Genomic DNA, 22,508 nt, shown 5'->3' with positions numbered 1-22,508 from the left:
ATTTGAAGTACTTTATATACCGCTGGGTAGCTGACGTTAACTACCTTATATACTTCTAATTTGAAGTACTTTATATACCGCCGGGTAGCTGACGTTAACTACCTTATATACTTCTAATTTGAAGTACTTTATATACCGCCGGGTAGCTGACGTTAACTACCTTATATACTTCTAATTTGAAGTACTTTATATACCGCCGGGTAGCTGACGTTAACTATCTTATATACTTCTAATTTGAAGTACTTTATATACCGCCGGGTAGCTGACGTTAACTACCTTATATACTTCTAATTTGAAGTACTTTATATACCGCCGGGTAGCTGACGTTAACTACCTTATATACTTCTAATTTGAAGTACTTTATATACCGCCGGGTAGCTGACGTTAACTATCTTATATACTTCTAATTTGAAGTACTTTATATACCGCCGGGTAGCTGACGTTAACTATCTTATATACTTCTAATTTGAAGTACTTTATATACCGCTGGGTAGCTGACGTTAACTACCTTATATACTTCTAATTTGAAGTACTTTATATACCGCTGGGTAGCTGACGTTAACTACCTTATATACTTCTAATTTGAAGTACTTTATATACCGCTGGGTAGCTGACGTTAACTATCTTATATACTTCTAATTTGAAGTACTTTATATACCGCTGGGTAGCTGACGTTAACTACCTTATATACTTCTAATTTGAAGTACTTCATATACCGCTGGGTAGCTGACGTTAACTACCTTATATACTTCTAATTTGAAGTACTTTATGTACCGCTGGGTAGCTGATGTTAACTACCTTATATACTTCTAATTTGAAGTACTTTCCATACTGCTGGGTATCTTGGGAATTTCCCTCCAGGGATCAATAAAGTTTGATGATCAGTCTGTATTTTGTTGGATCCATCTGATCCTGAAAAGGAACTAGAGCAGGAAAAAGTCCAAGGTTTAATTATGACATGTAGTGAAGTTCAAGATTGGTGGTTTAAGGCTGTCAGTCCCAGTCCTGGTCCAAGTGTGATGATCTTCCTTGTCCAGCATCCAGTTTCCCTGCCTCCCATTTCCTGGTCCAGCCCTGGTGGCCACACCCACCACACCTGTCTTCATTCACCTGATTAACTTCAGTCCACATGTTTTACTGTTTCCTTTGTTTATTGTTGTAGTCTCAGAGATCGCTCCTTCTCTCCCTGGAGTTTTCCTGCTTTGGATTTTTGTGCCTGGATTGTTTGGATGTTTTTGGCCTGACGCTGTCTCTGGACCCCCCTGCTCTGCTGTGTCAGCCTGGGCCTCAGGTGAGCCTTTGTATTTCCCTGTGTTGTTAATAAGTTGTTAGACTTCACCTGCCTGCCAATCTGACATGTTTTCTGTGGTAAACATTAAAACTCGAGGCCGAGGTGACTGATTAGGGTGAAGGTTAAAGACTTCTGTGTTCATCATGGTCCAAAAACCTTTGTTCTCATAAAGAATCACTTGAAAATGAGCAGCTGACTTTGAATTGACTTTTTATATTGTCAGAATTTGATCCACCGGGTCCAAAGTCAATTGAAGTCAGCTGGCCCGACCGGCGGTAGTCTCAGCTCGACACGAGTGCACACGTTCTGTAGGCCCAAAACATGAAACATCTGGATCGTTTTTACGGCTGAAATACAGAAGCGTGAAGATTTTTAAAGCACCGTGGTGTGATCCAGTTCAGGCTCCTGCTTGTACCATAACAGTTCCCAGTTGTTAAACCGTGAAAGAGGCTCGGAGGTGACGGGACAGGTGCACACAGGTGTTGTCAGTTCCTGCAGTTTGGCTGCTCCTAAATCTGAACACACAGACATGATGTGAATATTTTCAGTTCAGTGTGAAAATATTAATATGTCTGATATCGTCAAATAACAATGTCCAAAAAATGTTTCATGTGACAATTTGTCAGACTCCTAAAGTGGGAGAGTTTTATAAAATAATGTTCTTCTCTTTCATTTTCCTTGACAATCTGAGCTTTGGCAGTCGTCTCCACTGTTACATAACAAATCCAATCACCAGGCCCTCACTGTTATTTCGTATGTGCAGAACAGAAGATTTCCAAACCAAAGGCAGCTGGAGATTGTGGCTTCACAGTGAGAGTCCTGATGAAAATGAGCGGCTTGAGTTTGTGGTGAGAAAGGTTTCATTATGCCTGGGTGCCAGCAGATCTGTGCCTGCATGGAAACTCCTCTTTATTTACCGGCACAGGCAGAAAAACAAAGCGATCATGTTCTCGGAGCAGCATGAAATAAGTGTGTCTGTGTTGAGAGCGGTGTTTACAGCTGCATATTCGCTCTGTCTTATCCAGCCTCACATCCTTCTCTGCGGATCATATTTCCCCTCGTCAGCGTCCTTTAAACTTGTTTCCACATTTTAATCAGCTGGAGTATCTGAAACTCAATCGCTCCACAGAAATTTACAGCTGCACAATGAGGCGCCGTGGCTGCTTGACGTGTTACTGGTTTGATCCCCGCAGCAGGTACCCTGGTTTACAGCTTGGTCTGTTTGGGACGTCTACAGCCTGTAGCCTGGTCACAAAGGGAGCGGGTCTCCTTTTATGGAGGTAGCCATGTTGTGCTGCCATGTTTCTACAGTAGCCCAGAATGGACAAAAACAGGGAATCAAGTTTTGCTTTTAATGTGGCCTGTGAGGCCGCTCAGAAGGCTGCATTCTGCAATCTCACCACTAGATGTGAACGGGGGGACAAATGTCTGACGGGACGAGTTTCTGGGGGGACAGAAACATGGAGGCACCAAAAACCAAACTGGTCTGTGGCTGATACGGCATTTCCCAGCAGGTAGAGCCACTTTGCTCAAGTTTATTCTGAAGCTGGAAACACACATCTGATCAGAAATATTATCAGGTCAGAAAACCTCTTTTGTAAAAACCACGACCTCAGGAAAACTCGTTGACCAAAAAATAAAGATGGACTTTTTCACGCTTTAGAAAAACAGCATTTAAACCAGCAGCGATATTGTTCTAACTTCCTGCTTATGCTGGCTGGGTAATCCTGATCCTCCAGGTCTCGTGTCTGGGCTCCAGCGTGTGAATTCCTCCTGCACCCAGAGCTCGGTGTTGCTCGGCCTCGTGTGTCAGGCGAGGAGGCTCCGAGTGGGAGGTGATGAGAGCAGCTCTGGCACCAGACCGAGGAGAGGCGGGAACACAGTCTGGGTCGTGGGTCAACACTCCCTGAGCTGGCAGCATCGCCGCTCCAATGCATCACAGCCACTCCTCACTCTGCCCTCCCCCCTGACTGAACAGGGAGGGAGGAGATCTGCAGATCCTGCTCCAACCAAACAAGTACCTAGAAAAACTTTTGAAATTCAGGCCTCCGGGATTTACTGATCGGGCTTAAAGTGGAATTCCTGACCAGCTTTATTTTTACAGTTTTGGGCCTTGATCCTCTCGGTAATGAGATTTTTCTCACCACTAAGTTTCCAAAACAGCTGAGATTTGTGATTAATAGTTTTACATGTCAAAAAAAAATGTTTCACCTCTAGAATCTAAACTCACACAGGTGGTTTTCCATCGATACCTGGCATCATCAGGTAACTCCAACAAAAACCCCCAAACACAGCAGCTCAGGCTGTTTGTGCTGAGCCCAGAGGGAACCAGCAGACCGAGAGTGTTGTTTCACTGCTGATGGATGTTTGTTCTCCAGCAGACAAGGTGGAGGAGATAAAACATCTTTCCCCTGATGTGCTTGAGTCCAGAGCAGCAGCTGGAAACAAAAGCCGAACACGGCACCAAAGTTTTACTGCCACAGAAAAATGAAACACAAACTCCAACCTTCAGAGAAAGACTCAAGGTAACACACTTCCTATGTTTTTAAATTACGTGTATATTATAAAATGTGGTTTGTTTTCAGTCACAGTCTTGAGGGGATGTGAACTGCAGCTTCTTTACTGGTTGAATTAAACTGAACATTTCAGGCCACATCAATTCTTACCGCTGCTCTAGTTCGTGCTAATCAGAACAAGACGCAGAGAACAAATCTGCCGCCGTGTTAATCAGCCTGACGAGCAGCTTTTACGTCTCCAGAACAAGAGTTCAGCCAGACGTCCTGCTGTGAAACGAAACCCCTCCAGTGTTCTGTGAGTCGTCTTTTCTCAGCCAAGAAACTGAGGAGATTAAGGTTGTCCAGCATGTTTTTTCCCCCACAGGGAAAGTTAATCTGCAGCTCTCACCCACTGAAGTGGACCGATCAGCAAACAAACAGTTTCTGCTCAGAGAAAACAATTCAGCTCTTCTACATAACCAGGATTTGTTTGGGAACCACAGGTCCCACAGCTGAGGCCTCTGGGTAAACAGAACTCATGTGTCCCACAACATCAGGCCCGGTCTCTAATAACTTAGACTGGATGTAGTGGGATGACTCCGAGGCCATTAAGGACCAGGGACAGATCAGGAGTATTATGGATTTTAAAAAGTCGACCATACTGGTTGTCCAGATTTGACTGGTTTACATGAAGCAGCAGCCACAGGCTGGAAATCCAGACTGAATACTGACCCAGTTTTCTGCTCCCTGCAAAGTTTAAACTCTCTTAAAGCAGATTCTGAAGTTGCTCTGTTGTGTATACTTTAATAAGTGGTGTCATATTTTTCCCGTTTGGTTGATGCTGAGCTCGACACGTCTCTGCCTGTTGGACAGAGCTGTCGGGTTTGCACCTTGTCAGGCTCAGTGTGGATGAAGTGACAAAGATCGTTTCCTGATGAGGTTTCTGGGTCGGTCCAGAAAGTATCAAATGACCAGGAGGTTGCGGTGGAGCTGACATGCGTGGACACGTATCCCAGCATGCACACTGCCTCAACCAGAGGCGACGGCAAAGAATCTGAGCCACTTTTGTTTAGAGCTTTTCTTGTGTAACCAGAGTAAGTCTAGAGGTTTTAAAGATATGTGGTTTTTAATCAAAAGCTCCAAAGGCAGGCGCCGTTTTCTTTATTGCCAGGTTTCCACCTGAAGGCGGTGCAGGTGGGCTGTGTTTCCTGGCAGATAACTGATGTGTGTGTGGAGGTGAGAGTGCTGTGTGTGTGTGTGTGTGTGTGTGTGGCTGCTAAAAGCTCTTGAGCCTTTTCACTTTTTGGTTCTGTTTGTTTTAGGGCGTCTGAGTGTGGAGGTTGCCTTCAGGTCAGCTTGTGTTCTTTGGAAGCAGCAGCTCACTTTTATGAGTTTTCTGGGAGGGGAGTCCACGCCATCAATTCGCTTCCCAGAATGCCCTTTTGTTTGACCTGCCACCGAGCAGGACTTACCAACACTCCAGGGGTGAATGGTGATGAGCGGGTTACCGTGGCAACGGCGGCGTGCTGAATATGCAAGCGTGAAGGTTTCTGGGAGCGGAGGGCGAAGACAAAGCAGCAGAGTTTGTTTGCTGAAGTGTGAAGAGAGAAGCTTTCATAACCTGCGAGTGCTCAGCAAACAGTTGGAGGCTGAATTTGACTGTTTCCTGTCCTGTTGCATCAATAACTGTGTTCTGCACATTTTGATTATAAAGTTTGTCTTATTGCAAAATATCAATCATCATGTGACTCAAACATCAGATGCCTGTGGGGCGATGAGGAGGCCGGAGCCTTCCTCTCCTTAACACATGAATCCATCATGTTTTCCACTTTGAGCTTTCACCTCATCTGCTTCTGCAGTGGTTTAACGGCACCACCTGGAGATTCTGCTCCAGCAGCTGTTGTGGATGTGACTTCATTTAATAAATATTGTCCTGGACACACAGCCTGAGTCTGCATTATAGACTCGAGTGCAAGGAGAGAAGTTAAAGCTCTGGAAGAAAGACGAGACCAAGACCAGAGTGGCTGCAACATCCATCATCTACAGGGTGGGGGAGAGGCCACAGCCAATCCCAGCATGCAGTGGGTCAGAGGCAGGTCTACTCTGGAGAGATCAGCAGCCAATCACAGGGCTGACACACAGGGTCACACACTCACATTCACACCTATGGGCAATTTAGAGTCACCGACCAACCAGACCTGCATGTGTTTGGACTGTGGGAGGAGAAAACCCACACAGACACGGGGACAACATGCAGACTCCACACAGAAAGGCCCCGGGTCCACCTGGGTTCAGACCCTAATCCTGACCTGCATGTGTTTGGACTGTGGGAGGAGAAAACCCACACAGACACAGGGACAACATGCAGACTCCACACAGAAAGGCCCCTGGTCCACCTGGGTTCAGACCCTAATCCTGACCTGCATGTGTTTGGACTGTGGGAGGAGAAAACCCACACAGACACAGGGACAACATGCAGACTCCACACAGAAAGGCCCCGGGTCCACCTGGGTTCAGACCCTAATCCTGACCTGCATGTGTTTGGACTGTGGGAGGAGAAAACCCACACAGACACAGGGACAACATGCAGACTCCACACAGAAAGGCCCCTGGTCCACCTGGGTTCAGACCCTAATCCTGACCTGCATGTGTTTGGACTGTGGGAGGAGAAAACCCACACAGACACAGGGACAACATGCAGACTCCACACAGAAAGGCCCCGGGTCCACCTGGGTTCAGACCCTAATCCTGACCTGCATGTGTTTGGACTGTGGGAGGAGAAAACCCACACAGACACAGGGACAACATGCAGACTCCACACAGAAAGGCCCCGGGTCCACCTGGGTTCAGACCCTAATCCTGACCTGCATGTGTTTGGACTGTGGGAGGAGAAAACCCACACAGACACAGGGACAACATGCAGACTCCACACAGAAAGGCCCCGGGTCCACCTGGGTTCAGACCCTAATCCTGACCTGCATGAGTTTGGACTGTGGGAGGAGAAAACCCACACAGACACAGGGACAACATGCAGACTCCACACAGAAAGGCCCCTGGTCCACCTGGGTTCAGACCCTAATCCTGACCTGCATGTGTTTGGACTGTGGGAGGAGAAAACCCACACAGACACAGGGACAACATGCAGACTCCACACAGAAAGGCCCCTGGTCCACCTGGGTTCAGACCCTAATCCTGACCTGCATGTGTTTGGACTGTGGGAGGAGAAAACCCACACAGACACAGGGACAACATGCAGACTCCACACAGAAAGGCCCCGGGTCCACCTGGGTTCAGACCCTAATCCTGACCTGCATGTGTTTGGACTGTGGGAGGAGAAAACCCACACTGTGAGGTGACAGAGTTGACACTAAACCCACCATGTGGTGCCCCGTTTCTCTCCCAAAAGCTTTTCGTACAACAGACTGTTGGGCCCCTCAGTGTCAGTAACCCCAGGTCCTGGTAAAGCCTTTGATTGATTGATATAGTTGATCAGTATATTAACAAATAGACCTGAACTCTTGCTTCATCTCTAACACGACCTTGACTTGGTTGAATTCCTGATTTCAGGACCAGGCCTCTAGGTCAGTTGGCGTCTGTTGTGTCAGTATTTTTCTCCTCACACTGACCCCCTATGACATAGTTACTGCAGCTTCTCCTCCTCCTGCTGCAGAAAAGATGGAAGGAAGTCGTCACTGCATCTGACATTTCCATTCTCTCTTTCTGACACTTTCCCACTTTGCTTTGGACCAGTTCAGCTTCAGCCCTGGACCTGAGCTGAAATATGTCAGTAAAACCTGGACCATGAAGGTGACCCCAGACGTTTGTAGCCACTGTAAATACAACTGTCACCATGTGAGTTCAGGTCGGTGGACAAACCAAGTACAAAACCAACAAAGTATTTTCATGTTTTTGTTGTTTCTACACCTGCATCAGTGCGAAACAACAAACAGCCTCCTTGTTTTCCTCCTGTTGTTTTCTGCTAATCGGCTCTTTGCTTTGAGGGGGACTGAAATGTTGGGATGGGGATGGTCCGGTCGTGAATTGGGGGGGGCGTTAATCGTCTTTCAGTCGCCCTCAGGGGAGACCACATGACCCGGTATAATGGAGAAAGGCGGCGAAGTAAGAAGAAAACAGACAGATATGTTGGGCCCTGCTGCTCTGAGCTCTTCAATGAAAACCACATGTAGGACAGAGGGAGGGGGGAGTGTAATGACTACAAACCCAGCCTCCCAGAGAGGGAGGAGGGAGTTACTCTGAGCGCCGCTGACATTCCCAACAAGCACCGAGGAGAGAAAAGTGTGTGTGAAACCTCCAGGAGAGACTGTAGCTGTAAAACACACTCTGACAGTCTGAGCTCTGGGCTTCGGCTGCGGGACACAAAGCTGCCGTGAGGGTCGAGCCGGAAAAGACGACCAGGAAGAGAAAACTGTTCCAAGTGACCGGTGTGATCTGTTTTGTCTCTGCAGCACCTGAGGGAGACCACGAGGAGAAGAAGAATTTGAAGTAGCAGCAGCAGCAGAAGAAGAAAAGAGGCCAACATGTCCAACGTTCTGCTGAGGAGGAACTCCAGCAAACAGGGTTTACAGAACCTGATGAGGTACGTGATCAGGCTTTAGTCTGTGCCTGCTGCTGCTTTGTGTTTGTTTCTGCTACACACACACACACACACACACAAAGAAGCAGGTTAATGTTTAAACCCCACATACACAACAGATCCGTGGTTCAGCTCAGGCAGAGAGGAGATAGGGACGGTTTCATGGGGAGGATGAAAAGGATTGTTGTCATATTTCAGGCATGTGGTGTAAACAGTCTGATGGGAACAGTGGGATTAGTGGGAGTGTTTTGGGTCACGCAGGGTTTTGGGCTTTGGGTTGGTTGGGGGGGGGATTAATCAGTCCTAACAAAGAAATGTCATAAAACCCATTTTGCTGGTTAATCTTTATTGTCCCGACTCTGCTTGTTTGGTTACTTTCGACACGAGTTCAGGAAATGATGGACTGTGGATTTTTTTGTGAACTGGTGGTCTCTGAGGTCTGGGGGGAGCCGGGGCCCCGAGGCTTCTCTGTTTCACTCAGAGGGAAGTGGTGTCGCTGACCTGTGTCAGAGGTCAGAGGTCACCAGCCTCAGTGCTTTGTTTTCTGGGTGTTTGCGGGTGGCAGCACGTCCTGTCCTTTTTGTTTTTTTTAAGGAGGAGGGTGTGTTTCTCCATCCTGTGTCAGGCTCCAGGATCACTCTGCCCTGGTCTGTAACGGTGGGAGCTCGTTGCTGCTGCTGCTCGGACTCAAACATCAGGACTTTTCTCAGATCAGCTGCTCATAGCTGCTGTGGTTTGGTCGTCTCCTCTCCTGCCCCACTGACACTCAGTACATTTACTCAACTCCTGTACTTATATACAACTTTACTGCTTCATATTTGTACTCCAAATATTGTATTTTTACTGCTCTACATTCAGCTCCTTCACAGAATAGTAATCGACATATTACATTAGATACGACAGTGACAGATTCTGGTTGGGGACGTTTTGGTATTTCAGATGTTGTTGGTTCCAGCAAACAGACATTTCTCACTGTCCAAACCCTGAAGATGTGAAACGACCCGATATTTCACAAAAAAGTACTTGAGAGTACCACCACTGCAGTAACAGTAGCAGTACCCCCTGTGAAAATACTCCACTGCAAGTAGAAGCATTGAAACTTAAACTACTTAAACCAGTTTACTGAAGACGACACAAACGTGGAGTTTCCACTGTGTGACTGTATCACTACATATGAACTAACTCATGATCCCAGACGAGGCCTGCGCTGCACGGGGGAGAACTGGTTTTCCACTGGGCCTTATGTCCTTGTGCAGCTGCACAAAGCTGGTTTGTGGGTTTGTCGTGCGCTGGGTTAGCTGCCCCGTGAGCCTGGAGGTGTCAGAGAGGGTGAGTCAGGGTGGATGGATGTTTACCAGGCAGATAACAGCTGGAGGAGGCGGCGGTGGCGTCTCGCTCTGATTCAGTTCACTCAGCAGATGGCAGCGGTCTGGAGGAGCTGACATCACTCAGAAAACTGACTCCAAAAACAGCGTGTGACTCGCACGACACGAGCACCCGAGCTGAACTGCTCTCCATCCATCATGCACTGCCAGACGCCCTGATTCACTCTGCATTTTTAGGGGCTGAGCTGTTTGTGCTTAGTCTTATCTGGCCCCTGTCCTCTTATGGCAAGTACAGCAACAATTCTAACTGTAACAAACAGCCTGCAGTGACCTCTGACCCCTGGTTAATAATATCTAGTTATGGTCAGTTAGTGCAGGGATAAAACTCTGTAGTATTTCTCACTCGCAGAGTGAAATGGATGAGGAGGAGGATGTTTGTTTAGTCTCAGTCCAGCTGAGATTTACCTGAAAACACTAGTAAAAAGTACTTTCACTGAAGTAAATACCTGTTTACTACTTTGTTTTACTACCTGTAGTACTGTCCACTTTAGGACATGTCTGTGAATGAAAGCTGGAGCAGGACAGGTAAGAACAGGTGAAACTGGCTCAGATGAGGAGTTTGAGGTCGAATCTGTTCTCTCACAGGAACAACACTGAATGTTCAGGCATGGAGGGAAAAAGAAGCTGGATTTTCACATCCTTTCTTTATTTCTGACCTCTTGGCTCCGCACGCTCGCTGATTTCTGCTGTTGCTCTTTAAGAACCGTGTTGCTTTTGTTTGAAAAACCTTTTTCAGCAGCGGGCAACAAACACTGGCTCATTTCGCTCACTGAGGACAGTCTCTGTACCTGCTGCAGCATCAGACACAAACTGAGCTGAACTTCATCAGACAGAGAGAAAGAAAGTGCAGACTGGAGCCAGAAGCATGGTGTTATCAGATTGGTTGGCGTTCCCTCCATGCAGCAGGGCCCATCTGTTTTTAATCAGCTCTTTCTGGGAGACAACCCACCACCCCCCACCCCCCTCACCAGCCTGCAGAGCTGATGTCATCCAGGAGACATACCTGCTTCAAAACAAACTGCCTGCACTGACCTCTGACCCCTGTATCCCCCACACATGGGTGGTGGCCTCACTGTTTACGATACAGCAGATAAGAGACTGAGGAATGTGCTGGGGGGGGCTTTAGCTGATGAGTGATGGTTGGTGACTCTCTCTCCTCTGAGGGAAAGTAAACAGAGCAGGGTTTTCTGTTTGCAGGGGGTCACGTCTGTGAACGCTCAGGTCTTATAACCGTGACCTCGCTCGGCGAACGTCGACTCTAGGATGTGACGCTCGTCCTAAACACGGAGATGGATCAAACCATCCTGCAAAAATTAAACATCTCAGTTTTCAGATTTGAACAGACAGTTTAGTCACTGGCACATTCAGATGAGGTCATTTCCTGAAGTTCACAGCATCTCACTGCAAACCACAGATTAGTTTTGTTTTAAGCCTGGACAGAAATAGAACATATGCATATTATATTAACATATTACAGGACAGCCACTGCTTGAAGTGGGATTTACAGAAAGGTGCCAGTAATCTGCACCACATGTGGTTTGTGTATGATAAAGTTCAGGCTGATATAATGAAACACAGTAAATTATCAGTTGTACAACACCTGGTTACAGTTTGTAGAAATATATTTTGGCCTCGTTCAACGATCCTTAAATCTTTGAAAGGCTCCAACAAAAACGTCGTATCAGCCACAGACCAGTTTGGTTTTGGTGCCTCCGTGTTCCTGTCCCCCCCCCAGAAACTCGTCCCATCACCTAATGTTCCCCCCACGTGGGTCAGACATGAGCAGGAAGAACGAGAGAGAAACGATGGGATCAAGTGTTTCCATGGCCAATATTTTCCTATTGATCATTTTCTCTGCTGTTCTCATGGATCAATCCTGAATGGTCTCTGGTAGAGCCAAAGGAAGGGACACAACGAGACCACAAAGACACAATGGGGACAGCATGGACAAAACAACTGTAAGACGAGATAAGATAAATGGGGTGGACAAAATAAAGGAAACGTTCTTTCTTGCATCTTCTTGTGAAACCCGCTGGGCGGTGCCAGTGAAGTAGCTGTGGGACGAGCAGCCGTTTGACTCGACTCGTCCTGCTCGGTGCAGGTTGAACCCCCCGGCTGCCTCCTCACAACTCGTCCGGTGACTCCAGTGGCTTTTGTTGCTGGGAAGTGGCGTCTTTTGGTGGTTGTGTCAGAGTGATTCAGTGCCCTCCGTCGCCCTGACTTGTTTGAACACGGCACTGACTTCATCTCACAAACGTCTTCCCACCGTCCTCGGGCCTGGCAGGCCTTCGGGCTGAAAGGGAACCGTGTTATTACTGAGTCATGCAGACGATGACAGCATGTGTGCTGACAAAGGAGCAGATGAGGATTTGATACCTCTCGCTCTTTTCCTGCTGTTCTTTCACTCGCTCTGGGGAAACGTAGCTGGACAATAAAATAAAGCTGGAACAAGTGCAGGCAGACAGAGACCAACAATATGTGGCTTAGTGGTTCAGCTCCCAGGTGGTCGAGCTTTCATCTGGTTTGTGGGTCGTGTTTCTGGTTAGTGCTGCTTGTTGCTTCTAACCTCGTTGATCACAGGCTTCATGATAACGCCTGAGAAATGGACTAAACAATCAATCAGTAAATAAAAAAAACTAACTGGCAGACTAATCAATAATGTAAATAGTTGCAGTCACTTCCAGGAGAAGGGCTGAATTAAAAAGAACTTCTTTTGTTTTGTTTTGTTGTGTCTGCTTGTGTCTTTCCTCTGTCACTTTTCACAGACACCTTCTTTCACATGGTCTATTTTGGCCACACAGGATGTGCTGAGCTCATCAGTTTCAGTTTGTTTTAGTCTTAGACCAAAGAAGAAATAAATTTTAATGTCCCCCACTTCCAAGAAAATAATTCAATTTTTGTGGATCCAAGGAGTCTCTGTGTCTGTCTAGTTTTACCTGCATTTGTTCGCTCCTGCTTCTTGCTGACTCTTCAGCTCAGGTGATTCTTTCTGACCTGAATCTCTGCGACCCCTCAGCCGTGACCCTCTGACCCTTTTACAGAGAAGCAACCACCTCAGGACAACAGAAAAGCTGCTGGACTCGATGGAGGAAGAGAAAAATGTTCTGCACATGCTGCTTTAATTGTCTGTGTTAGTCTGACACAGTCCAGACCTGCGGTGGCCTGTGAGCTTTTGGTTTTGGACGGAGGAGAAGATTTCTGCCCTACTGCAGCGAATCGATGACATGAGTGAGAGAGAAACATTTGGTTTTGATGACCCACAGGACGAGGAGGAGGAAACAAAACTGACAGTAATCCTGGTACTTTAAAGATCACTCTGAGGGGGATTTGATATTTAGTCTGACTTTAGTATTTTGAGCCAGCGCCAAACATGAGAGAATCTGATCACAGACAGGAGACGTAATGAAAAGGCAGAGGAGGAAGAGTCGGAGCAGGTTTAACCACCCAGACTGCTGACAGTGCAGAATAGACTGAGCAGCAGCCATGTCAGACGTATATGCCCACACTGCTGCTAACAGGAAAACATGTTGATCATAAATGTTCATTCAGCAATGTTTTAAAAAACAGCTAAACTAAATACACAATAAGACATCAGGTCATTCTGTCCCAGTCTTTGAACACAAACCTTAAGTTTTAAGAGCTTTCATTTATTTATTTATTTTGGATGGTAACTGCAAGCTAAGGAAAAGCTTTTATTTGGAAAGTTAGCTGTTCCTGTATTGGCCCCTAAATGACTCGTCCTGTCACACCGACCTCTGCACACCATCAGCGAAACAACCTGCTGACCCACATCCAGCTGTGCACGGTTCCCTCCAGCTGTGCACGGTGCTCATGGACAGGGAGGGACATGGAGGGGAGGAGATGCTGATGAATGTGGACCCAGACCTCTGCATCACCACACACATCTGAGATATTGGTCTGTAAATCCACAAACGTGTCTTTCTCTGTCCGTTTAGACTAAAACCCAGTTGTTCCTCCTCAGTGTGTAAATCTGAAAACTCTGACTCGTTGTTTTATGCTTGAATTAGTTTTGTTTGATTTCCTGGAGGAAACCATTTCAAACTAACGTGGAGCAGACCCATGGGTCGTTGCTTTAATCAGAAAGCATCTGCAGCAGTTCAGACAAACAACTCACTGTCACATTTAGACAGTGTTTTTCATGTACTTGTAAAACCCACAAAGCCAGTAGCAAATAACTGTCGAACAGTGATTACACAGAGTGAGGGGGGTGAAGGACAGTGAAACCCAAAACTTTTATCACTACGATTTTATCTTTATCTCCCAAAGTGCAAAGACAAACAGAGCTGAGAACAAAGAGGAGCTTCAGTGTGTCCTTGGACCTGCTGTAAATCCCTGGTGAGAACAGGAGAAGATGTAAACTGGACCAGAGAAGGTGCAAAGATCAGCGGCTGTCCCACCTACATGGATGTGTCTGGTAAAGAGAGGGGGTGCAGGGACACATGGAGGCTGGGGGCCAGAAGGCGAGTGTGAGTTTAGTAACCTGAAACCTGAGTGGACACATGGAGCTTATTGAGCTGTTAGTCCTCCTGCTCTGAAACTGGATAAACAGCAACACAGACCACAGCAACACTGGGTCCAGCCAAAGTCCAGGCTTAAACATCTGAAGATGGAGGTTCAGTCTCCAGGAAGAACAGGACAAACAGACCCAGTCTGTAGAGACTGAGGCTGGATCTGCGCAGGTGAAACTACTGTGAAATAAACATCCAGAGTTCTCAGGTATGATCAGATTTAAGCTGTTAAAGGTTCTGAAAGGTTCTGACATATGATATATGATAGAATCATTTAATTTAATTTAATTTAATTTAATAATGATAAAAGTTTGTCTCTGCCCCGTGTTTACTTGGTCCTGTTACCTCATGGGATTATTTTGTGGACTGTCACACCCAGCACACCTGTCTCCACTCACCTGAGTAGCTCACCTATATTTACCAATTTGGTTCCTTTGTTTTGTAGCCAGATTGTCTGTTTTACTCACCTGATTGTCCCTATTTACCTGTTTGTCCTTGTGCACCTGTTTGTCCCAGTTTGTCCCTGTTCACCTGTTTGTCCCTATTTACCTTTGTCCCTGTCTACCTGTTTGTCCCTGTTCACCTGTTTGTTGGGGATTTCTGTTTGGACTCTGATTTGCTTTCTGGATTCTTGCCTGTTCTCTTGCATTTCATCTGTTTATATTGGACTCTCAGGCTGTTTGGATTCTGGATTGTGTTCTGACCTCTGACTGGACTTGCCTCCAGGTTTCTCTGCCTGATTTGACCGTCCTGGGTGCAGTAAGCCCAGTGCAACAAACCGCTGCACTTTACCTGGCAACCTGTCTGTGTTTGCATGCAGGTCGTCCGTCTCTGCCCGGAGTGTTCCTGCACAGACGGCCATTTGTGATCATTTGTGTCAGACCAAACTCGGAGGTGGGCTCAGTCCTTTAGCTAGTGGGACCTTTTGTTGGTGGAAACTGACCAAATGGTGCAAACACTTATCACAAACCGTCCAACACTAATTTAGCCCACACACGGTGCAGAAAACTGCCCAATCTGGCAACAGGACTTTTTTCTCCTAAAGCAGCTTCACGTGTCGAGTTTGAAATAAAGAAACTGTGTTAAAGTGAAGAAGAAACGACTTGTGGGTTCAAAGCTCCTGGTGCCGGTGAACATCAGGGCGTTGTTCATGTTCGACTTGTCGTCTGTGGGTAAATAAACATCAACAGTGTTTGTAATAGAAGCACTGATGTCACGCCGACACGAGGCGAACAGCACGTGTGTTTATCCTGCAGATAAACATCCAGCATCATTTCTCAGCCGAGGCCCAGATGTTGCACCGGTCGGACCTTCCTCTGGACTCAACGGGCGTTTTGCTGAGGAGGAACCGAGAGCTGGTGATGAGTCAGGAATCTGTGTCGTCTGTGATTCACAGCAAATGTTTCTCATTTAAGGTTTTATTGTTTCCTAACCACCAGTGATGAAAGACGTCATTTGTGTCATTTGTGAAGTAACTTGGAATATAGTCAGTGATTCATCCCTGGTGTTTAGAAATTTGGGGGATTTTATTTTTCTTTTGTCCATAAATTTGGTCCCCAAATTGCAGGTTAGTCATTTTTTCCTGATGTGTTCCAGCTGTAAAACATCTGCTTTTCAGACAACTTCATGTTTTAATTGCAATGAGAAATTAAAAAGTATTTGTCCAAAGGTTTTTTTGCTCTTTTGTCTCTCTGCAAATTAAAAATGTTAAGGTTTTTGACTCTGGGCCTGATGACCTTTAATGATTGAGAAATCCCTGATCCCAGTAGGATTTTCTGTCTGCGATAAAACGTCCACAGTGAATCTGCTGCTTTTTATTAACCACCTGTGTCCTCCCTCGTGTCCAGGCTGACGGCTCAGAGGAGCATCGAGGACGCCGAGGAGGTGGAGAGGGAGCGTCGCCGAAGAGCCCGAGAGGCTTTGCAGTGCGGAGGGTTCTCACCGGAGAGCGACGTGCCGGCAGAGGAGAACATGTGAGTAAAGACAGGAACAAAAAAATAAATAAAAATACAAGTCTGCAGCAGATTCATCAAACTTTTCCAGCAGTTTCTAAAACTTCACCCCCTGACAAAACAACCATGTTTTGTTTGGCACTGAGTGTCAGTGTGGGGATGTGTTTGGGATGTTAGTGCAAATAAAATCTGGCTTTAACTGTTTCTTATGCAGACGCAGACACTAAGAGACGTCACAGACAGAAACCCCACTCAGGGTTTGGTCTGCACTGATAGGAAACCTTCGGCCCAGTTGAAAAGAGCAGGACTGACTGATTCATGACCTATTAGACTTTCCCCTTTTACCCTGAGTGACCCACACTGGTCTGGCTGCATAAACGGGGCCCAGCTGCTTCCTGGTAAACTCAGGTTTGAGCTATTTTGTGCACTGTTTTCACCAAGAAGTAAAATTTGAGTGCACATTTTGTCAAATCAAATTAGGAACAAAACAGAAAACATATTTTTATGGATCTTTGAGAGGAACCAGAGCTGGAGATCACGGGTCTAACCATTAAAACATGACATCAAAACGTTGCTGAATTCCTGTTTAATCGTGGGAGCCCAGGAAGTCATGAAGTGCAGAACATTATTCACTCACTCGCCTCATGTCCTGAACAAGCTGTCTGACTGCAGACATATTTTTTTTTTTTTTTTTTTTGTTGATAACTACAAATTTACAGCGTTTGTCATCACGTTTCCCAGCCGTGAAACTGCTTCCCTCCTCCTCGCTCAAATGGCTGAGTACATAAAACAAATGTTTCCACTGGGAAAAGCTTGAAACGGCCTCTTCCCTCCCGTCGCGTTGACGTGAAGACCAACAAGCAGCTGCCTTCTCATTACACAACCTCCAAAGAATGTTTACTACAAAGCGTCTCGAGGGAAATCTGCCATCATGTCAAAGCTTGTGGCGTTTAGGTCGACCTTTAAATTCAGACCTTTGACTACAGCTTGCAGCTCCAGCACCTTCTCCTCCGTCACAGGCTCAGCTGGTTTCTGGCTGCGGTTGCTTCGCTGCGGCCTGTAATCGAAAGGTTTCCGTGCCAGCGGTGATGTAATGCTGGTTTGAAATCCTGCCTCGTGATGCCCTGCCTTCCCGCGGAGGTCAAAGGTCAAATCTGAACTCACAGATATCGGTGGGGAATAGTTTCTGTAAGTTCATTTGATCCTCATGGACCTGCTGCCTGTGTAGATGTTAAAGGCTGATTCTGCAACAGTTGGTATTTTCTAGTGATGACAGAACAATGACGACACGTTTAAGAATAATCTGTAGCAGATCTGTTCCTGCTAATAGATATAACAGATAAATATCCAAGCTGTCCTTCTTAAAACACTCATGCTTGTCGTCACGTTCTCTGACATGAGAAATCGTTAAACTGTGCAGATTATTTCTAAACAAACATGAAGAAGCTGCGAAGACAAAATGAGGTGGAGGTGTTTCTCGATGGACTGATGGTTCCTGTCTCAAGTTTGACCCGGTGTTGATGTTACTGCTCAAACAGCCGACGCACAGACAGAAACGCAGCCGCCGATGATTAGTTTTTCCCATCATGCAGCGGGGGCCTCTGCTGGCTGCCTGAGCATCTTAATAACGTAGGGAATGCTGAGTGAATTCCTTCCTGCCAGCTCCAGGAAACACAAAAACACATGTTTATTACTCTGACCCAGCAGGAAGCAGCCAGGACAAATCATCCGGGGAAAAGTTCACTTGATTATGACTCAGTTAATATTTAACACTCAACGGTCAAACATGAAAAATAGGGATTGTTTTCTGTTTGGGGGTTCAGGGTCTGGGACTCTGCAGTGTCTGTGGATCTTAAAGGTGCAGCTTCAGGGGCCAAATCCCTGAAACTTCTTTCTCAGTGTTCTTAGTGTTAGGACCAGGACAGAAGAACAGTCCTAGATCAATGCTCAGGTCAGAAACCCACACACTGTCTGCACCGATACAGTTCAGCTGCTGCACTGGGACAACACTCTGGTGAAAATTATAAACTGGTGTTTGTCTCGATGCTGGTGTTGGACCAAGCTCAGAAACACCAGGAATAACAGCAGCGGCTGGGAACATGTTTTTCTGTGGACCGAGTGTTGGACCAGCTCTGATAACAGCTATTTTTAGCTTTTGGCTTTGATTCCACGCGATTTGCCCACATCCTGGACTGAGCTGTGACCTGCAACTGGACTCAGTCTGTGTTTACCTGAAGCCTCGTTTCTAAAATCACTTAATGCCTGTGGATGGGCAGAAAGTGAAACATTCTCCAGCAGAACACGTCAGGCCTGCTGTCAGGAACAGAGACTTAACCCAGGACTAGTGACCCTGTGCTAAAGCCTTTAAGAGTGAAACCCACAAATTAAAGATATTTTCTTTAGGAAACCATCAAACGGACTGAATCACCAGGTGCTCAAACAGTCGAACAGTCTCAGCGTACTAACTTCAACATAAACAGGAACTGCAGGGAGTAGTTGTGCACGGCTCATGTGTACAGTCTGCACGGTCCGACACATCATGTGGGGGAGCGTGTTTTGCTGCAGGAGCCACATTCATTTAAGAATCTGAGACCAGTTGGAGCTTGGATCAGCAACAGGAATATTTATGAAACACACACAGGCCTGTGTACAAAACAGCATGAGGACAAGGTTCAGTTTCAAAACCTGTTTCTCTGTTTTTCCAGTTTAGATTCTGGAGTTCTGTGTTGTCTGGTTTTGTTTTATTGTTTTCTTATTGGTTATACACCAAATGCTATAAACACTCCCTGTTGAATATACTTAGCTTCCTGCTGCAGGCTATAAAGCTGATGATGCAAAAGTCACTGTTGGATTTTTGTTGAACATGGTTGGAAAGTGGGTCTTTTAACCCGTCCTGCGTCTGCTGGTCCGCAGGTACGACCGCGACATGAAGCCGAACGCTTCTCTGGAGGAGGACGAGGGCTTCAGTGACTGGACTCAGCGCAGGCAGAGACAGCGGCAGCAGCACCTGCAGAAGCTCAGCCAGGGAGGTGAGGAGGACGGGGATGAAGAGGAGGGCAGGATGAACAGACATGTACCTGTGAAGAGCTTCCAGGCCTCCGTCACCTCCTCAGTCCTACTCCAGAGACAGGAGGCGGAGGAGGAGAGAGATAGTGCCAGGATGGAGGTGGAGAGGAGGAAGGAACGTGAGGAGGAGGAGAGGAGGGAAAAGGAGAAGAAAGAGGAGGTGATGACCAGGAGGAGGGAGGAGGTTCAGAGGCCTAAACCAGAGGTATGGATTCTGCTGTTGTAAAGGTTTGGATCACTTTAGAAAAGACAGACTCACATTTTAAACTACTGGAGACGAGTCCAACTAATACAGGGTGAATCCAGTGATTTGAGACAGATCCAGGTCAGAGTCCAAATAATTAAAGGCAAATAAATTATAAGTCAAACGTAAAGTTCAGGAAACGTCTGTTGTCAGATTATTCCAACTATTTGTGTCTCAGGTCAAATCAAAGTTCAGGTAAAAAGGACAGATTCAAATAATTGACTCGAAATAACAGAGTGAATTCCCACTAATATAACGATATAATACAACATGTCGTTCAATCCTTCATGTGCAGGTGGAGACAAGAAAAGAAGTTAAAGTCTCCTACACATCCAAGGTTTTCCTTCAGCAGGAGCCAAAGCACAGCAGCTCTAACGGAGACACGGCCGACACGGAGCTGACATCTCACATCGGCAAGACCAGAAAATCCACCAGGTCTGTCCCGTGTTTCAGTCACGGTTCATGTTGCTCAGGCGATTATTTAACTTTCATCAGCCAGGAATATGTGCATCTGATTCTGTAGCAGAGCCATGGAGCCGGAGGAGGCGGAGGCCATCCTGGAGACGGAGCAGCGTCTGGAGAAGATCCGACGGAGCCTCCAGGTGAAGGAGAGCCAGGAGCTGGAGCAGCTGAGACACCGGCAGGCGGAGGCTGAGCAGGAGCTGGAGGAGCTGAAACGGAGGAGGGAGGAGAGACGGCGACTCCGGGAGGATGAGGAACGACGGAGGGTGGAGGAGGAGCAGCAGCGTCTGGCCAAAGAGGAGGTGACCAAAAAAAATGTTCAGCAGTACCACACTGTAAAAATACTCCACTACAAGAAGAGGTGTACAGTACTTCAAGTATCAAAGTAAAAGTACTCATTGTCATTGTTTTACTGTAATAACTGATGTTTCTGGATGAATATTCCTGCTGTATGTTGAACTGTACTGCAGTATTTGTTTAAGACTGGACCAGTTTGAAGTACTTTATAAACTGTGGAGAACTTCATCATATTCTACAAGATCTGATGTGTTGGGAGTTTTACCTGCACAGGGAGGGGATTGGCAAAGTAACTGCAGCTGTCAGACAGATGTGGAGCAGTAATAAGTACTATATTTACTCTGGACAGATGTAGTGCAGTAAAAAATACAATATCTGCTTCTGCGATGTAGTGGAAATAGAAAATGCAGTAAAGTACAAATACCTCTTGGTAACGAGGTTGTGTCCTACTGCTCTTTAAAGGAGAGTAAATATTGGACAGACATTGATCAGGTCAGAAACACAGCTGCTAGTGAAGGACAGTGCTGCTGCTGTGCAACAGCTGGATGTGTAAAGTTACTACACCTTGTTAAAGTACACAAGAGTACACATGTGATCAGAGCGTAGGACACGTTTCCCCACATCACGTCCTGGTGCCAGCGGCTCCTTAAACTAATGCAGCCGATGTGGACGTGTGGAGCTGAGCGGTGTTTGTGTCTCCAGGAGGAGAGGAGGAGGATGAAGGAGGACATCGAGAGGAGGAGGATGGAAGCAGCGGAGAGGATGAAGAGCCTGAGCACGTCCAGCGTGGACGGAGACGAGATGTTCAGTCCTTTCAGTCCCAAAGCTCCCACACACAAGGTAAACAGCAGCTGAACTCCATCCCGACGATGATGATGATGACGAAGAGCTGAAAGTGTGAACAGGACTGTGGGAGAGAGAGGTTTTAGTGTTTCCTGGATGAACTGTCCTTTGACCTGGTGATCCATGAAGTTAGTCAAACCAATATTCAGCTTACTGATTGATCAGTAAACAGCTAACGATGAATAACTGTGTTATCTCCACAGCTGAGAGGTTCAGTTTCAGCCTGTAAGTTCTCTCTGTGTGTGTGTGTGTGTGTGTGTGTGTGTGTGTGTTTGTGTGTGTGTGCTTGCTGCACCAGAAAAGCATGATGGGTTATCACTCACTGATACCTAGGTGTGTGTTTGTGTGTGTGTGTGTGTGTGTGTGTGTGACACAGCTGTGTTGTGTTACCCTACAGTCCAGTTTGAAAGAGCAGAGATGATGTGTGAGGGAAATGTCCATGTGCATGACACTGCATGTGTGTTCTGCACCGCTGCATCTTCTTCTGGCAGCTTTTCATTTTCTCAGCTGAACATTCACAGGCTGTAAATCCACTGTGACATGGACCGAAGCAACTGGAAAACCTGCTCAGACAAAGTGTGATTCAAAATTCACTGATTCAAACCACAAATGTGGGGAAAAAAGTGAAAACCTGTGTGTTTGTTGTGGTGTTGCCATGTTTGCCTCCACACAGCCTTGACCACGACACTTTACCAATCAACCAGACACAGGAGATCAGGCAAGACCAAGTCCAAAAACCAGCCTCTGTTTTAAGACACTTTTGTTTTAAAACAAAGTACAAAATCCACCAAAGTAGTTTACTAGACCTGAGAACAACCTAGAAAACAGTTATTCTCCTAAAAGAGTACAGACTGACATGAAAAGGATGTTCCCATCATCCTCTGCTCAGGCTGCAGAGCGAGCGGTGCAGCTGTTAGTCCTGCACACTCAGCTCTGTTTGTTCTGGACCGAGTCGTGGCGTCTGTGACTGATCGCAGAGCTGAGCTGTAATTAGCACAGCTCTGCACCGAGGCCACGTTCACAGGAAAACCGACCTCAGACTTTTCCTTCTTTTTCAGATCACAGAGAGAACGGAGTCTCTGAACCGCTCGCTGAAGAAAAGGTGATTATCCTCATCCATACCCTGATCAGTCTTACTTTAACTAACTGTGATGCATCTGTCCTTCGGGGAGAAACATTCTGTGTCATTTCAGAAACATTTTCCCCAAAATTCAACACGTTTTGATTTCAGCACCAGTTAATTAACCTGATGAAAAGCTGTTCAATAAGATTATTTTATATAAGATTATTTCTGAAGCTGCTCCTACATGACAGTTGTGCTTCAGGGCTCCTGCTCAGTCCGACTGTCAG

General features: G+C 46.5%; 1 protein-coding gene across 4 annotated transcripts in view; it reads left to right on the top strand.

The window, feature by feature from the left end:
- The window catches only part of lsp1a (lymphocyte specific protein 1 a), a 40,573-nt gene that overhangs the window by 8,497 nt on the left and 9,568 nt on the right, over positions 1–22,508 (top strand). Inside the window, exons 1-9 of one of the 4 annotated variants that reach the window (XM_033325257.1) lie at positions 859–1,291; positions 3,673–3,816; positions 8,253–8,383; positions 16,142–16,267; positions 19,160–19,517; positions 19,852–19,991; positions 20,080–20,320; positions 21,018–21,155; positions 22,217–22,260. In XM_033325257.1, the coding sequence (XP_033181148.1) occupies positions 8,325–8,383; positions 16,142–16,267; positions 19,160–19,517; positions 19,852–19,991; positions 20,080–20,320; positions 21,018–21,155; positions 22,217–22,260 (1,106 nt within the window). In that variant the 5' untranslated portion in view covers positions 859–1,291; positions 3,673–3,816; positions 8,253–8,324. Of the gene's footprint in view, positions 1–858; positions 1,292–3,672; positions 3,817–8,056; positions 8,384–16,141; positions 16,268–19,159; positions 19,518–19,851; positions 19,992–20,079; positions 20,321–21,017; positions 21,156–22,216; positions 22,261–22,508 lie in introns of those variants that run through there. The other 3 variants (XM_026311329.2, XM_033325256.1, XM_026311331.1) reach the window with 3 other exon arrangements.

Source organism: Mastacembelus armatus, chromosome 6 (genome assembly GCF_900324485.2).
Source record: "Mastacembelus armatus chromosome 6, fMasArm1.2, whole genome shotgun sequence".
Classification (NCBI taxonomy): Eukaryota; Metazoa; Chordata; class Actinopteri; order Synbranchiformes; family Mastacembelidae; genus Mastacembelus; species Mastacembelus armatus.
This window is presented reverse-complemented; position numbering and strand designations above follow the sequence as displayed.